The sequence below is a fragment of the Theropithecus gelada genome, chromosome 5 (genome assembly GCF_003255815.1).
Source record: "Theropithecus gelada isolate Dixy chromosome 5, Tgel_1.0, whole genome shotgun sequence".
In the NCBI taxonomy this organism is placed as follows: domain Eukaryota; kingdom Metazoa; phylum Chordata; class Mammalia; order Primates; family Cercopithecidae; genus Theropithecus; species Theropithecus gelada.
Genome location: NC_037672.1, coordinates 166804445 through 166822947, shown reverse-complemented (window position 1 = coordinate 166822947; position 18503 = coordinate 166804445). Strand labels below are relative to the sequence as shown.

The 18503-nt window shown below is 40.0% G+C and overlaps 1 protein-coding gene across 6 annotated transcripts in view; it reads left to right on the top strand.

The window, feature by feature from the left end:
- Nucleotides 1-8545, top strand: part of MFAP3L (microfibril associated protein 3 like) — a 41149-nt gene extending 32604 nt beyond the window's left edge. For 5 of the 6 annotated variants that reach the window (XM_025386703.1, XM_025386705.1, XM_025386702.1 and 2 more), the window contains one exon: nucleotides 2795-8545. In XM_025386703.1, the coding sequence (XP_025242488.1) occupies nucleotides 2795-3726 (932 nt within the window). In that variant the 3' untranslated portion in view covers nucleotides 3727-8545. Of the gene's footprint in view, nucleotides 1-811; nucleotides 944-2794 lie in introns of all 6 variants that reach the window. The other variant, XM_025386707.1, reaches the window with a different exon arrangement.
- The last annotated feature ends 9958 nt before the right edge of the window (nucleotides 8546-18503 follow it).

Genomic DNA, 18503 nt, shown 5'->3' with positions numbered 1-18503 from the left:
AAAAAAAAAAAAAAAATTACCTTAACCCATAAAAGAAAAATGATTGTTTCAAGAGGAATCTAGTAATGGACTGAAAATGAAAGAGACATTTTGGTATCCTTGTCCTCCATTGGAAACAGGAAATTGCTGGCAGAGAGAGCTGTGATGATCTCATTTAGCTAGTTTGTTAGCGTACAGCGCTATAGGTAATAACCCAACTGCTTTAGGATTATAATATGTGCATTCATATTTGTCGTGGTTTATAGTTAATATAGTTCACAGATACATGGCTGGGCTTTAAACTTTCAGAATAAATAAAATTAAGTGTTGGATAAAGTATATGAAAACCATTAAGTCTGGGGACCCACTGCTGGGTTAAGAATCTGAATATACTCCTAAGTAATAATTTATCTGTTAGACATCTCAAAGATTTCTCCAAAACGAACTACACATGTCACCGAATTGGACTGCATGAGATTCCAAGCTATGCCCCTTTTAACAATGTCACAAGAAATGTTTGAAGGGTCTATAAGGAGTTGTCTGAATTGAACTGTTTGGTTGTAGATTAGATCAGTAGACAATTAAAAGCATATCTGAAAACTAAAAGTTCACGTTCAGAAACATTTTTAAATATTCAATAGAGGAAAGCATTGGGATGTTGTCACTAGTATTTTCACATTTTATGTTTCTGTAACACTTAGAACATAATTATTACTAAAGTTGTTACTTAGGTTTGGGGGAAAAGCTGTTAATATTACCATCAGATGCCTGTCTTGTTAGTGTTCTCTTCTTCTGTATCCAGGTTCAGACTACTTTTTCCTTATATTTGTAGATAATTGTTCCAAAAAGTGGTACAGATGGGGAGGAGGTAAACAAACTGATCCTAACCATTCTTCACACAAATAACCTCACCTTCTCACCCTCCTCCACTCTATTTTCTGCTATATTTTCCAACAAAAGGAAGGTAAATATGAGAAACTGCAAGCATAGCCTGTAAGTCTCTAAAACCCAATGTCTTCTGTATGGAATAAGCTTTCAATCAGTTAGAGTTTTGTTCTGTTTTTGTCCATGCCTGCTGCAGTCTACTTTTATGAGACATGCAAATTATAAGAAAATAAATTGACAAGGTAACTTTCCTGGCCTCAGGTCATTGTATATTTGAATAAGTCTGCAGCTGAAATATCAAAATCTGTGTTCCTGGAATGAAAGTGGTAGAAGCCTTGCCCATGCCCCATCTGAATTAGCGAGAATTTCACAGACCGAGTAGGTTGGTTTGTTCATACACATTCACAAGAAGCTGAAAATTCACTCGATTTTCCAAACCAGTGTTTTCTACTCTTGGAGGAAATACACTGACTGAATTGTTAGAAGAGGGTTACTCAGGGACACCAGAAACTGCTCTTCACAGATGTTCTTTCAGAAGGCACAGTCATGTGACAACATCCACCAAGAGGCTCCCGCCGGATTCGCCCTGGCCAGTGGGCAGGAGGAACTGTAGAACCCCAGGAGGTACCTCATTGGCGCGTCCAGCTTCCTTAAGAAAGTTCCTTGGAGCAGAGGACACTGCGGGAGAACAGGCCTTCTGTTGCCTTATTCCATAGTCCACTGGGTTAACAAAACAAAACAAAAATGCGTTTGGGAATTACCAGGCCTTCTATTGGAATTAAAACAATACCATAAGGAGAGCAAACAAATAATATACAGTGCAATAATAGATACTTAAAAGGAAACTATGTGTTCAGTTGCCCCAGCTCTCAGGAAAGGTTTCTCTAGTCGGCTTCAGGAATTAGAATGTTTTTATGGAGAAATATCTGCCTGTTCCTTAGAACTCCCCAAAAACCTAACTGGGGTCTTCATTTGCTCTATGGGACAGTCCAGGGAGGTAGCAGGGTTTCAGAAGGGCTCAGACCTAACACCCTGAAGCCACACCTAGTATCATGTTTCACAGGGGTCTTTGACCTGCAGGTAGATGGGCAGGCTAAATTTAAACCAAAGTGTTTCACTGGATTCAAAATACCATTCCAGAGGCGATGCTAGATCCTTTCCAGAGAGGGCAGTGGGGATAAGAAAACTCGCATGTATTATCAATATGTGTCCTCCTTCGAGTCAAGCTTCTTTTCAACTTGATGGATCTGTAATTTATTTGCAAGGCTAAACCAAATTGATATTAATTCCTATCCAGCCTCTGAATACTCACATTGTTAGCTTGTAACTTTAAATAGTATAGATAATTGCGGAGTCTCAAAATGAATGACACAAATTATGTTTTCATTAACTGAGATCATACAAGGATTACTTCAGTCTTAAATTAGAGAAACTCAGGTAAACAATTTAATTGCATTAACCTCCCCAGTGAACATATATTCAATAGAGGCATGCTTACTGGCAGGTTAGAGAATCAGTTGCTTTTAAAGTTAAGAAACTCTTCAATAAGAGCACAGCATTTTCCAGATTGTTTATTTCTCTCATTTTTCACTAGGATGTAGAGTTAGACAATATGGTTTGGTAGTTAAGAGTGCAGCCTCTGGAACTCGAGTTCATCTTCCAGTTCTACGGCTTCCAAGCTGGTGCCCTTGGGAATGTTGTCTAACCTGACTGTGCCTCAGTTTCCTCATCCTGTAAAACAAAGGCAGTGTCAGGGGCCACCTTGCAGAGTTATTGTGAGGATTCAATGAGCTGATGCATGTCACCGCCTGCCACATAGTAAGCACGTGAAGTAGATGTTCACAGTAGTAGATATTCTTAGAAACGTATCAGTTTGTAGTCATGGGAGCTCTGTGTCCTTAGTTGAATTTTTTTCTCTCCCTTCCGACAGGAAAATGGAAAATGCACGACAGCGGCCTTCTGAACATCACCAAGGTATCCTTCTCAGACCGAGGTAAATACACGTGCGTGGCTTCGAACATCTATGGCACTGTGAACAACACGGTGACCTTGCGCGTCATCTTCACCTCTGGAGACATGGGTGTCTACTACATGGTCGTGTGCCTGGTGGCCTTCACCATCGTCATGGTCCTCAATATCACCCGCCTGTGCATGATGAGCAGCCACCTAAAGAAGACCGAGAAGGCCATCAATGAGTTCTTTAGGACCGAAGGTGCAGAGAAGCTGCAGAAGGCGTTCGAGATCGCCAAGCGCATCCCCATCATCACCTCTGCCAAAACTCTAGAGCTTGCCAAAGTCACCCAGTTCAAAACCATGGAGTTCGCCCGCTACATCGAAGAGCTCGCCAGGAGCGTGCCTCTGCCGCCTCTCATTATGAACTGCAGGACTATCATGGAGGAGATTATGGAGGTGGTTGGGCTGGAGGAGCAGGGGCAGAATTTTGTGAGGCATACTCCAGAGGGCCAGGAGGCTGCAGACAGGGATGAGGTCTACACAATCCCCAACTCTCTGAAGCGAAGCGACTCCCCCGCCGCTGACTCGGACGCCTCATCGCTGCACGAGCAGCCTCAGCAAATTGCCATCAAGGTGTCAGTTCACCCACAGTCCAAAAAAGAGCATGCAGATGACCAAGAGGGTGGACAGTTTGAAGTCAAAGATGTAGAGGAGACAGAACCGTCGGCTGAACATTCCCCTGAAACTGCAGAGCCTTCTACTGATGTCACATCCACCGAGCTAACATCAGAAGAGCCAACACCTGTTGAGGTACCAGATAAGGTACTGCCGCCAGCTTACCTGGAGGCCACAGAGCCAGCAGTGACACATGACAAAAACACCTGCATTATTTACGAAAGCCATGTCTAATACCAACCCCGAAAAGCTATGCATATCAAGAAAATCAGGGGCTGCTCCTTGTAATACAGATGTAGTACGCACTTGCCGCTAAGCCTTACCAGGAGACTCTCATCCCTTAGGTAGGAGTGATGCCACTTTAAAAGGAGAAACACCTGCCTGCAGTGAATGGGACTGGAATTTCCCCAGTAGAAAAGGATGCGAGAAACATCAGGGTGCAGAATGGATATCGGACAGAAGGTGTCTATGTGATAATGAGTTTTAGAGGCTGATCTCTGCCAAATACCTTAATTGGTGATGCCTTCTTGGCAAAGAGTACACCACTGTAAGATATTCTGAGCTCAAGAACCCTGTCCAACGCACCCTGAATTGCTTTTCCTTTTAAAAAGTGTAGGTCTGCTACAATAGCAAATGCACGTACGTGGGTTTTTTGCACTTTCTTCTCAGTTTTGATTACTTTCGCTGTTCCTTTATAATGGGGTCATTGTTATTAATACTAATTGTTCTTTCTGGTTTAGTCCTCATTGCCATTTTTGTCCTCATTTTTCCCTAGAACACGTACCTCAGAGACTTTGGTATCGGTCACCAGTACCAGGGCTGATATCTACAAGTCACATTACGTTTGTCATGTTCCAAAGTAGTTATGAGGCTTGTTTTTTTTTTTTTTTTTTTTTTTCATTCCCCAGGCCTATTTTCATAGATTGCTTTTTTTTTCTTTGTTTCCAACGAAGCTGCTGTTGTGAAACTGAGAAAAACTTTGCCCCGGAATAGCACTTTAATAGTTAAAAATGTGTTTACCTGTCTGATTCAGAGAGCCTTTTGGTGAGTTCAGCTGAGATGTAGAGGGAGATTGTAAAAGGTTAAATATACCCACACCACCCACGAAAGTCACTTTTTATGTTGAAGTTACATCATCCTCCAAATAAAGACTGATTCTTTACCTGGAAAATGTATTGCTTCCAAAGACATAGGATTCAATGTATTCCTGTAGGTTATAGAATATTGGTTGGCTTCCAAACAGGCTTGCAGGGACCGAATGCTGTTGGATGACATATAACCAGGTCCACTTTTTGTGAACTGCATAGCTGACTTGGTTGTGCTTAAAGGGGAGAGCGAAAGGTTAGGGTAATAGCAAAGGGAACTGTGCCATCAAATTTTATGCCAAAATTGTTGAATAATTATTCAGTCCTGCAAGAAAGTGGTTATATGTGAGGTGCATGACCTTATGGAAAGAAGACAAAATTAGTCATCCAAAGGCTTAATACCCACTGTGCCAATAACCAGCTGCCTGACTTTGGACAAGTCTGGGCCTCAGGTCCCTTATCCGTAGAAGGGGCAGATGAGATGAGCTCTGAGCACCATTGGAATGGTTTCGCTGTCTCACAGAACCAAACCAATATTAATATCCTTGCTCCTTTTCACAATCACTTTAAAGTTTTTTGCATTCATCTCTCGGTCCACCTAACATTTTCATGCTGCATTACTTAAATATGTTGGTTTTGAGAAATTGTAGCATTTTAAACAAATTGTGGATCTTCTCCTTCCAAAAAAACCATTAGGACCACATCTGCAATTAAGATTTAGTATCGGTGAGAATGAGTGGTGTTATTTAATTTTCCCTTATAAGCAAAGGAGACAGTAACCTTAATACACTCATAGGGGCCTTGGCCACATCAGGTAGTGGGGTTGTGATGTCCAAGATTGCATGGACTACATTGGTGATGAGAGTAGACCCAGATGTTTAGTCCTCACTCTGTCACCATCTGAGGAAGTGACCTTGGACAACTCCCTTCCTCTCTCTGGGGTTCAATCATTTTCATCTGTAAAATATGCAGGTAGTACTCGAGGGTCTACAGGATCCCTTCTATTTGAAACATTTATAGTTTTATGGAAAGTTTGCAGTCTTCCAGGATAACCTACCCCCATTGCAGGAGACAAGCAAAAATGGGTCCATGAAGTTGGATGCTTTTGCCATCCAAACTTTACAACAAACATTATCTGGCTCTGTAATTGAGGGCAGTGGGCTTGGCTTTAAACCTAGCCTTGATTTGTTTATGTATAGATAACTCTTGTAGAAGGTGATAGGACTAGTTATGGAGTTTGATTAGACATCTCTTGAAAAGTACTGAACTGTTGACTTCTGGTTAGAAGTGCTTTGGGCAGTCACATAAAGAAATGAGCAGTGAGAAATCAGGAGAAATTATGACTCCTGTTCAGGCCCTCGGGACTAGCATCGTATGTTTTTGGGTTGCGGAAAAGTTTTAACGCCACCTCTTAGGATATAAAAATTTTCCAGTTTTCATGGAGGTCCACAAATTATTTACCATGGGTTTAAATGCCCAAAGCAACAAGAGAGGACTTACGTTCATTTTGTGATAATGTATGAATGTTACCCCATTCTATTCCATTGTCATTCCACCCAAACCCGTGTGCAGGTTTCCACATGGAAGCAACAGGAGAAGGCATCCATTCCACCTAGACACTGAATAGTGATAATAAGCTAAAAGTGGGCAGATTTTCAGTGGAGCAAGAGCAGAAATACGTGGCCAAAGAATGTTTCCCGATTGGTTTTGCTGCTTTAGACTGCAGTGGGAAGAGCTTATGTAGATTTTCAAAGCTTTCTCCCTCTTGAAGGCATCGTAATGCTCTCAGTTTTGATAATAGCTGACATAAAGGGAGGTTGACTTAAAATGGGAATTTCTCCTTCCAAAAATGCTACACTCTTCCTATCCATCCTACAGCTTCTTTATGAAATAAGAGAGGCTCTCCTGCTAGAATATGAAATGCAGAAGACCTCACGACTTTCAGCTGATTTTTCAAATACAGAGTGAACTGTTCAGCTTCATAGTAATTCATGTGAGCGTGACTGAACGTGTGTGCATACACACTCATGCACATTGGACTCATCTGGGCAGTTTTAAAAGCTTGACACTAAATCCAAAGCCTCGTCCTTTGGGTCGTATGTAGTCATTCGTAAAATCAACTTCTGGCTTCTGAGTCATCCTGGTCCTATCTCTAGCAATGTTTTTCTTGAAATTCTGAAAATGATTCAAATATGTGTGTATATTTAATTCACTTAGATGATCTGTAAACTTGGATGGTATTTATTCTAAATGGGGAAAACAATTTTATATGGAAAATCTATGTAATTTATAATGGTTTTGTTTTATATATTATATTTTCATATCTTTAGGGCACATCTACTATCCTCATCTTTTTGTATACCATACTTAGCAAAAAGAAATACTAATACTTGACTAAAATCTCTAGGAACCAAATGGGATACATGTGATATATAACTTACAGAAATTGCTCTAAAAATCTCTGAATGTCTCATCCATCCCAAGCATTACTGTGCTGTGTCGTTATGTCCAGAATGATTTGTCTTGGACACTTATGAGCATTCCTTTTTCACAACTAAGGCTGAAAGACCTGACATCTCACACAATGGGGTTCTGGAATTCCCCTTTCCTCATTTATCTGTTTTTATTGTTTGTTTCATTTTTAATTGCACAAGTCTATGTTGTCTAAACTTTGTTTTGAAGGGCAAGTGTGAGATAACAAGAAAGCAATGTGATAGAAAGACTGAATGAATTTAACCATGGCTATGTAAATTATTTTAATGGACTGGTAAGATGTTTCAAGTCTAATGCTTGGATCTTTATTTACTGGTGATCTAGGATCTGCTCAGCTCTTTAGCACATGAAGAAAATGTCAGGTACAAAGGACATTTGCATGTTTTGAACAGCACGCTCTAAGCCCAGTGCAGCCAACACAGATTGACTTGACTGTAGAAACACCAATTCCAGCTGCTGGAAGAAATGGTTTAGAAAGGCAAACCAGATACCTTTTATTCTGCCCTAGGAAATACAGTGTTGATCAGTGCTAAAACTCTTCAGTAGTAGTCACTGTGGTTCTTTTCCTTTCAGTGTTTCATTTGGTACCAAAATGGAGCATTTACTTTATATTTCAGATACCCTGTTTTCTTAGCATTGTTCAGATACTTTCCTTTATTGCTCTTCACATATCCTTTTGGCAGTCACTTGAGTAATTCTATAAATGTTTCTATTCTTGGTTTTTAAACCAAGTTATTCGTAGTCTTTAAATACCTACCAAATCTCATCATATTTTCACACCCATATCTTGGGCATCAAGATACTGGTCATTTAAAAAAATCCTTTAGTAGATAACACAGTTTATTTTCCTAATGACATTTTTGGGGTTTCTTCATTGATCAACCAGGTTTGGGTTAAACAAATCAATTGTGGGGGAAAAATCAGATAAAACAATTGCTTATTGTATTTTCTAAAGGACTGAGCATTTATCTTTTATTCAAGAAGATATCATATGAGAATGAGAATGATCTTTAACAGATTTTTTGGAGATGGAATTTATAAAGAGGCTAATACTAAGAATACTACAATCAAAATTGAAGCTAGAGAGTGTAAAAATAGAAAGTAAATAGTTCTGAGAATATTCTGGCATAAATTATTTTTATTTAGCCAATAAAATAGCCTCCAAATGTGTATCTCAGACACCATAGAGCTGCTAACAGTGAGAGTCAAGGAAGATGCTTGTACTTAGATTTCGTTTGTTGTATTTCAGTAGTTCTGGATGTCCTTTGTTAAAATTGGAAAATGGAAAAATGCCTCTAGACAGAAATGTCAATCTGGTGATTTTGTGAACTGTAAAATGTTCACTTTTAAAAATAAAGATGTAAACAAATGACTCATACATAAGTTGGTATTACAGTAGCAAAAACAGAAAACCATGTGATCCATCCTGTATTTTGATTGATGCTTTAATAAAGGGTTTGCACAGGTGTGTGGAATGTGTGTTGTATCCCACCTGAAAGGTGTGTAACTGTGGCTTGACTCATTTTTTCCAGTGGTATAAAACCTGCAGTCTGTTCTTACCCCTACCCTGTGCATCTGCAGCATTTCTTGGGAAAAGAGAAAAATGAACTAATTTGTATTTAAAACCTGCATAATTTTGTCCCACTACAGAAGCCTAACTCTGTACTGACAAATCTTATAGCAATCGATTTTAATCTATATCAAGAAATAATTTTTAGCACATCACATCGAGCTATGTTTAGAGAATCCAAGAAAGAAACTCACATCCCTGAAACATTCCACAGGGAGAAGGCATCAGTAGCAGAAATGCCACAAAGCCCCTAAACAACACCAAATCCAAGAACATGCTAAGTAGGTTCATTTGACAATCAGTAAACAGCAAAAATGAAATTCCTCTTGGATGAGATGATTTTGTGGAGTGTATATAAGTGAACCAAGAAAGGAGACTACCAAATGGAGAGTGCAACAAAAGAAATGGGTGGCAAATCAGTATTGTGCAGGGCAGACCAAACAGGCAAACCAAATAGCTGAGTGAGTTATCCAATAAACAGTGCTGGTAGCCATCCACAGGTTTGCTCAGGTAAAAAAGGATTTAAACAGATTTCACTGGCATAAATGGAAAAATTAACAGCGTGTCATCACAAACGAGGAAACAGGAAACTTTTGTCCTAACAGGAAATTCTTGCTGCTCCCTATTTTCAAGACCAGAACAAACTGCTAATTTTTTTTTTTCAGGTTTTGGAATGCCGCGTTCTGCGTGGGTCTAAAAGGGATGTATCAGCCAGGCTTAACATTAACAAATGATTTTCAAAGAAGCGTGTAGTCACAGAGTTGGAAAATACATGTGAGGGTATCTGATTTATTTCAAGATTTGTATTATACAAATTTATTCTACAATATCCCTGGCAAGTAGTAGTTCAGCTCTGTCTGAAAATCTCTGAGAAAGGGGGAGCATATGATCTCATGTGTGTTCTGTTGTTAGGTGTTAAGTGCTGAGTCAAAAATCCTAATAGTAGTACCCCACCAGTCCTTGTTGAGACATCTGGAGCTGGAAGCATGAGTTAGTCCTGCCACAATAAAATTGTCTTTACTGTCAAGACAAAACTAAAATTATAAATATATATAAAAGATTACAAAAAAAGATTGGGTGCGCCTGATACTACTACATTAGTTATGTGCCATGTGGTAAATACCCTTTTGAGTGAATGGTTTCTGCCAACAGGGATGTTAAAGACAGAATCAGTTATACCCCTCACCCCTTGAGATGCAGTAAAGCTACAGCTCCTTAAAGAGTTGTTCAGTAACCAGGGAAGAAAATGAGCGAACCAGCAGATTAATTGCCTCAGTTGATGAGTATATTTTTGAAGGACCATTAGAATTGACTTCCTGAAAGAAGGACAAATTAGATAGATAGATAGATGATAGATAGATAGATAGATAGATAGATAGATAGATGATAGAGAGATGATAGATACAGCTATAGATAAATATGTGTATGAAGTGGCATATTGGCGTATTTTAAAATAACAATTGAAGTATAGCCAGCACCAATTGCATTTACACTGTTAGATAAAATAAGGACACAAGGGGAAAATAATTTTCCTAAAATATGAAGTAACAAATATTACATAATCTTTAAAAATGAAGGTTGATACAGTAATATGAGTTTTTCAAAAACAAATTTCGCGCTACTGATGTATTTTCTACCTCTGGCCCAGTTCATTGAAAGAGGTGAATTGTTTTGGTGAGCCCTTGCAGCTAACTAAACAAAGTGGATTTTCTTGCAATTGATTTGTGTTTTAAAGTTCATTATGGAATAGAAATCCCAGTGAACCATGCAAAAAATCACCTGAGCATAGAAATCCAACATGGGGACTTTTTGCTGTTCAGCATAAATGGTGCACAGCGTCTATTTCCCGAAAGTTTTCATGATTTATATGAAGCTGATGTACATTGGCGACCCCTTAAGTGATGAGTGCCTCTGATTTAAGTCAGATTTACTACTGTGTCTGCTGGTGCTGTAGACTTCTGTTTAGACACTTGGTGAGATGGATGAACAAAGTCCCAAAGCTTTACAAGGAGTCATAATTCTACAAACCACCAAAGTTTTTACACAAAATGGAAAGAAAAACGTGCGTCTGAAGAAGGTAAAAGTAATCCTGCAACAGCTGCATAGATTCCCTCATAGTTAGCTGGTATTTTCTATTCTCTTTCCTGCTAGCATTACCTCAGCTGTCTGACCAGCAGACCAACTTCTTATGCGTAATGTAAAATACTTGGTTATAGAATAGATTCCAAGAGAAAATTCATCTACTGTGTAGCAGGCCTTTTATCAGTTTAACGCTGTGTGTGTCTGAAATTATTTAAAACCTTACAAAAACTAGGACCTGGCATCAAATTTATGGAAGTGTTTTCATCTAATAAGAAATTTGATCTGTGATGATTGTTGAGAAAAGAAAAAAGAAAATGTTTTAAATAATCTGAAAGTGGTAAGACCTCAGAAAATTTAATTGCATAGTCTACATTCTATTTGTAGGGAAAAAATGGCAGTCAATAAGAGGAATCTGTGATTGTTAGATTGTTTAATGTGCAGAATAACTTTCTGTATCAGTTCAGCCTAAATTATTTGTTTTCACAATAATAGTTGAGATGCACTAATGATATTTCTGAACCCTGTCAGATCCTGAAAAAAAAAATCCAAATTTAAAAATAACTATTTTAGTATCATGTTGACTATTTTGTTACCTTATCTCGTTCCATAATGAATTTGAGGTGATTGGATTAAAATATATTCGACTCCCTTTGAATCCTTTGAAATTGGTAATTGCTGTGTTTCATACAAGCTCACAAACTCTCAGTAACTTATTAGTCAAACATTTGACTCCCCATCATTTTGAATCAATGAGAGATTTACAGTATGATTATAAAAGCAGAGCAGGTGGGTGATTTATAAATGTTTCTTTAGGAGATAGATCGCTGGAACAGGGTCACAATGACACTGGAAGGGTTCTCATTCAAAGCCACTGAAATGTCACCATGAAAGGTTTATTTCTTCAGTAGAACATTGTTCCTTTTATGCAAACGCCCTAAACTTGTAATCACCATTAGCCCATGTCAGGAATTATTAATTTGTAGTATGAGCTGATTTAATCCTATGACTCTACCTAACAACCCACTGAAATCAGAGCGCCTAGGGGGACCGGGATGTTGGAGAGGGTAGAGAAGAAGAGGGATGCTCACTGCTGCAGGACTTCTGGGAGGGCTGGCCTGGCTGGAGGATCTGAACAGACAGAAAGCATCAGAAACGGGGATCTCTTGGAAGCACAGGACACGAGTTGCCTAAGAGAAGCATGAGAAAACTGAAAAATAACTCCTGCTTCCTCCTGCTCCCCAGGATCAGCCATGCCCGGATAGCAAAGAATTTTTAAAATACAGCAAATAATCTGTCTGCTTAATGTAAATTAATCCTCACAATCACAGAAAGTTATACTCATTAACCTAATTTCTAGTCAAGATATCCCTTCGGTCTGAATCTTGGTTGTCTCCTCAATGATACAAACCTCAATTCTTAAAAGCATTTTGGTCTAAGCTATCTGGTGTCCTGTTATGAAAATTAACATGTTGCTGGGTGCGGTGGCTCATGCCTGTAATCCCAGCACTTTGAATGACGGAGGCAGGAGATTACTTGAGGACAGGAGTTCAAAACCAGCCTGGCCAACATGGTAAAACCCCATCTCTACTAAAAATATAAAAATTAGCCGGAAATCACTTGAACCCAAGAGGCAGAGGTTGCAGTTGAGCTGAGATGGTGCCACTGCACTCCAGCCTGGACAACGGAGCGAGACTCCGTCTCAAAATAAATAAAATAAAAATACAAAAATTAGCCTGGCGTGGTGGTAGGTGCCTGTAATCCCAGCTACTTGGGAGGCTGAGGCAGGAGAATCGCTTGAACCCAGGAGGTGGAGGTTGCAGTGAGCTGAGAGCCAAGATCATGCCACTGTACTCCAGCCTGGGTGACAGAGCAACATTCTGTCTCAAAAAAAAAAAGTTAACTTGGCAAATCATTTCCAAGAAATTATTCCCTGGGATAGTGGAGGGCTGCTTGTCAGTTAAGTAGCAACATTAAAGCATTCTTCAAATGCTCATTTATTTTGAGAGTGATAAACTAAGATATTTTATTTCCATTAAGCTCAAAAATGTTATTTATACTTGTAGCCTCAATAACATTGCTATACTGTATTTTCCACTCAAAACTCAGGATTCAGCACAAAAATCTAGAGTCCACACTCCAACTATGATGTTTAATTTTATTCAGTAATACCTAACTTTTGTTCTATTTTCTCTGCACATGATGTATTTCAGTTTTGCAAAAGTGTTTATACTCATTTATCAACAGCAGGATGTAACATTTCCCATCATTTTTTTGGTATCAAAGAGTATTTAGATAAAGCCAGGTAAACCCTTAAGTCTTTGCTTTACCCTCTATAACAATATTCACTCTCCTTCCTCCTTGTCTTACAGGTAGTTCAGCTTAAGTAACAGATAGTTCCATATTCTAAAGAATGAAAAGGTGAAGTAATTTTCCCAAGTCCGTAATAGATTCTGCAGCTACTGGCTATGAGCTCTGTACAAGCGGAGATCAAACCCCTATCTCCACAATGCTTCCCAGGGAATTTAAAGGATTGCTCGCTTTAGTACATTTAATAAAATGAAAACAATATGTCCTCCAGCTAATTAGGATTTGGGGGGACTGGATTTAATGTGTTTATTCATAAGGCCCAGTGAAAGGTTAAAAGTACGTTTTGAAGAAACTCTTTGGACCTAAAACCATGCTTGTCCAGACCCCTTTTCCTGGGATGGTTGCTCTGGTCTGGATGTCTGTGTCCCCCCAGTGCAATAAAAAGGTGGGGCCTTTAGGAGCAGATTAGGGCATGGAGGTGAAGCCCTCATGAATAGGATTAATTCCTTTATGAAAGAGACCCCTTTCCTTTGCCCCTTCTATCATGTGAGAACAAAACAAGAAGTCATCATCTATGACAAAACCGGACCTCACTATGTCAGCCAGCACCTTGATCAGAAATGTACTGCTCACAGTTCCAAGCAACTTACTGCTCACCTTCATCTCAAGGGAGATTGAGAAGGGAGTAGATATAGACATTACTTCTTGAGAAGGGAACAGATATAGACATTACTGGCATGCCTTGGGCTGGGCAGTCCAAGTCCAGCATTCCAGTCCAAGCCTTGGAACTGTGAGCAATAAATTTCTGTTATTTATAATCCACTCGGGCTATGCTATTACAGCAGCCCAGAGAGACTAAGACAATGGTTTCTCTGGGTAGATTTCCTTTTTCGAGAATAGAATGTAACTTCCCTCCGCTCCCCCACCCCCGCCCCCGCCCCGCCATGCCATTTTCTTGTCTTTGTTACTTGGACCTAATATTTGAAAGGGATGTTTAAAAGACTTTTGTCCACTCTAGTTTTGTCATGGCGAGATTATTTTCTACAATTAGAAATCTGCAGTGAATTCAAGAGAAATAAATTGTGACACTGAAATTGCCTTCATGTCATTACATGTCATAGTCTCTCCAAGCACTTGATAGTCACTGGAGGGTCGAGCAGAATAAAACCATCTGCAGTGCAGATATTGTCAGGGACAGTAAATGCACCGCGACTCTAGGTTAACACATTCACTGTCCGTGGTGCCCTCCTGTGTTCTAGGTTTCTTTTCTCTCAAAAGAAACAAAGCAAAATTCTAGTGGAAAACAGAATTGCAGAATCCAGTTTCCAGACCCTGTTCTGCCTTTTCTGCAATCCTCATCAAGCTAGACTGCCTTCAGTAGAAAAGTAACCGGCCAGGTGCGATGGCTCACACCTGTAATCCCAACACTTTGGGAAACGGAGACGGGCAGACCACTTGAGGTCAGGAGCGTGAGACCAGCCTGCTCAACATGGTGAAACCCCGCTTCTACTAAAAAGACAAAAATTAGTCAGGCGTGTTGGTGGGTGCCTCTAATTCCAGCTACTCAAGAGGCTGAGGCGGGAGAATCGCTTGAACCCATGAGGCGGAGGTTGTTGCAGTGAGCCGAGATCATGCCATCGCACTGCAGCCTGGACAACAGAGCGAGACTTTTCTGAAGAAAGAAAGAAAAAGAGAGAGAGAGAGAGAGAGAGAGAGAGAGAGGAAGGAAAGAAAGAAAGCCCACAAGCAGCTGATGAGTTTGAGTTTTCCTTTCCTAAATGAGAAGGTGTATATCTTCCATGATGTGCTTTCAGGCCGCAAACAGGGCAGCGTTGGACATGAATCTCATTGCTGCAAGAAAAGGAAAATACAACTCATTAAGTGAGGGAATTATTTCAAGATTGAGACGGGAGCAGATATAGACATAACTAGCATGATATGCCAATTTAAACACATATTGACTCCAAAATCTCGAGCCTGTGCATTTTGATATTGATCACATTTTGTTTTACCCAGCCAGTGCCTGTGGGTGTTCATGAGCACGGTTCACACCGCTCATGGAAAGAAGGACTTCTGCAGCTTGCTGCCACTTCATTTATCCAAGAAATTACCATTACCTCTTACTTCCTCAGAGAAGTCCAGTTTCTCCTTGTCTTCTTTTATTGACAGATAATAATTAACACATATTCATGGGGCACCATAGTGATGTTTTAGTACATAAAATGTACAGTGATCAGATCAAGATAACTAGCATATCCATTGTCTCAAACATGTATCATTTCTTTTTTTCTTTTTCTTTTTCTTTTTTTTTTTTTTTTTTTTGAGACGTTGTCTCACTCTGTTGCCCAGGCTGGAGTGCAGGGGTGTGATCTCGGCTCACTGCAACCTCCACCCTACGGGTTCAAGCAATTCTCCTGTCTCAGCCTTCCGAGTAGCTGAGATTACAGGCACCCACCACCACGTCCCACTAATTTTTGTATTTTTAGTAGAGACAGGGTTTCGTCATGTTGACCAGGCTGATCTCAAATTCCTGACCTCAGTTGATCCACCCACCTCAGCTTCCCAAAGTACTGGGATTACAGGCGTGAACCACTGCACCTGGCCATTTATCATTTCTTTGTGTTGGGAACATTCAATATCCTCCTTCCAGCTGTTTGAAAATATGTAATATATAATTGCTAACTTTAGTCATCCTACAGTGGTGTAGAACACTGGAACTTATTCCTCCTATTTAACTGTAATTTAGTATCCTTGTATCAAATATCTTCCTATCTCTCCCTTACCCTTCGTCTTCCTAGCCTCTAGTCTCCTCTGTAGTACTTTTTACTTCTATGAAGTCAGCTCTTTTAGCTTCCACATATGAGTGAAAACATGCCTGTTTACCATACTCTTCCTGGCTTATTTCTCTTAACAGAACATGGATGGAACTGGAGAACTATGTTCCTGGTCTTCGGATGCCTCTCTGTCTTGGTCTTGTTATGGGGAAGGCTGGACCAGATCCCTGGCTTTGTCCTCAGCCCCCAGGGAGTAATGAATTCCTTTGTTTTCCTTATGTCTTAAAGTTAGCCAGATGTTCACAGATAGGCCAGTGCTTAAATTTACACAGGGCAATTGCTGATATCCTCCAGGAAATATTGGCTTTTACTGGTTCTCATATTTCTGCCACAGTTATCTCTGGTCACCTCCAGACATTCTTGGTCACCATATGCACGCCCTAACACACATAAAATGTCCAAACATCCGTTTTCAAAGCTGAGTTAATTTTTCCACACGTTTTCTAGGGGGCTTTGAAGGATAAGCCTGTGTATCTCCTTAATTCCACCTCTCTTCCCAAACTTCAAGGTGATCAGGCCTAATTTATCTCCACTCACCTGACTCCTTCTTATTGTCCTGATCCCTGGACCTCATAGCTCATTTTAACTTTTGCCTCTCTGAGCCTCCACTGACATGCACCCCGCTGCTGTCACCACCATGAGAACCCTGCCTTTGTTCACCTTTGTTCTTCAGGACAAGTAAACTCATCTCAGAGGCCTCAAGCTATTGGGCCCTGAACTGCTTCCCTATGTGACAGACTGCGTACACACCCGCGTGCCCCTTCCCGTCATAGCTGCACGTGTTCATGTGTGCACGTGCACACACTTCACACATTTTCAACCCAGCACTTCACTGCAGCCAGAGGCAGGTAAGAAGGAGAAAGAAGTGCTGACAGGTTGGTGATTCATTCTGATTGTTCTCAGAAACAGTCACTATATCAAGAGAACTGATCTTATAACGGTAGAACCCATCATCCTACAACACACATGAAATCTCCCTATCCCCTCTCACGTCCCGCATGGCACAGCATGTGGACAGAAACGTCCTCTCATCCAAAGACAGTTCTTTGTCTTGGTTCTGACACTCCTCTCCTCAAGTTTAATGACATTCTAGAGGCAGTAGTGAGGGTGGGATTCAGAGCCAGATTCAAAACTTATTTCTGCTAGAGGCCATCTGCCGCCACTCTGTCACACTCTCCTAAATGGCTGAACTCTATAATCGCTGCTCCAGGAGTCTGAGAAGGGCCTTGGATCTCTGAGCTCCTGGCTGACCTGGCATCTGGCAGTGTGCGTGGCTCAGTGGCTGCTTTCTTATGTAACATCAGCCCCGGCCCACCTCGCTGTAAATCCTCTTTCCCAGCATTTGCAGGGTCACAAGAGTCTGGACTCTAGGTATTATTTAACTAAATGGTAGAAATCCTTTTGAACTCTCCGTGTAAATCACTTCTTTCTACTTATTTGCTGTGCTTCTCTGAGTGCCTCGTGACCTCTTTATCACCACCTGTTGAAGGAAATGTTAGATCCAGATATGGATGGAAGGTGGACTCAATTGGTTTTTACTTTTATGAGAATATTGTGCAAATAAAATCTTCCTTGTTCTTACTACTCAGGAATTTAATTTCACCAATTATAAAAGGGCTTACTTTGTAATCTGTTCTTAAACTGAGTGGGAACAAATCCTATTGTGGTATGGAGTTACATTCTCTTCTTACCCAGTAAGCAATCAGTTCATAGAAATGAATAGGGCGTATTTATCCTGATCAGTTTCTCTGATCTAATAACCCTGGGTCTATTTCTACTTCATACTCTACTGTGTATTAAATTTAAGATAAATAGCTAGAAAAATGTGTAAGGATAAGAAAATATGGACAGTGATTCCAGGTATTTCTCATAATTCCCCCATGCCCGCCTGTGTGTTGCATTGTTTTTCTGCAGACCAGCTGATTAGGGCTTCCCGAAGTTCCACAGGATGTTCTTTATGTTAATTGGTAACTAGGTAATTGCGTGTCTCATCAGGATTCCTACAAGTGAACAGTAGTGCACTAATTCTGATGAGTAGAAAAGTTGGCCAGGAAAAAAATAGACATTTGTTTTTATAAAAATATCCCTCATCTTGATATTGGTACATCTTGACTCGCCAGAAAGTAATGTTTCTCAGTGAAGCAAAGCAATCATCCTTTTGTAAAGTTCAAGTAATAATCTTCAGATGAAAGCCAAAAAAGTACTTAAAAATTTGGTGAATAATCCTGAAGCACTTATGTTATTAAAAGTGTCTTTCCGATTAAGACTATCTCTGAAACAGAGAGCTAAGGTATCCTATTTTGTAGCTGGCGTAACTCTCAATTCATCACTCCTTAAAGAAATCTCCCTCATGACTGATCAGCTGAACAAAATAATTTTCCTTTTTTTCTTTATTACATTTTAATTAATCAGATGATAAGGTTTGGACACACAGAAGAAGCAGAAAGCCAGTCACTTTGCAGTGATTCAACTTTCTTTATTGGGGTTGCAATAGTCAAGGAAATACCATGCTCCAAAGAGAACACAAAAGTGAACAAAAATAGTTCCTGTCCTGAAGGACTTCACCTTTTTGAAGACTGCATCAGATATGCAGCGAATAACTAATATAAACAGAAAGTAGTAACTACCAGTAATAAATGC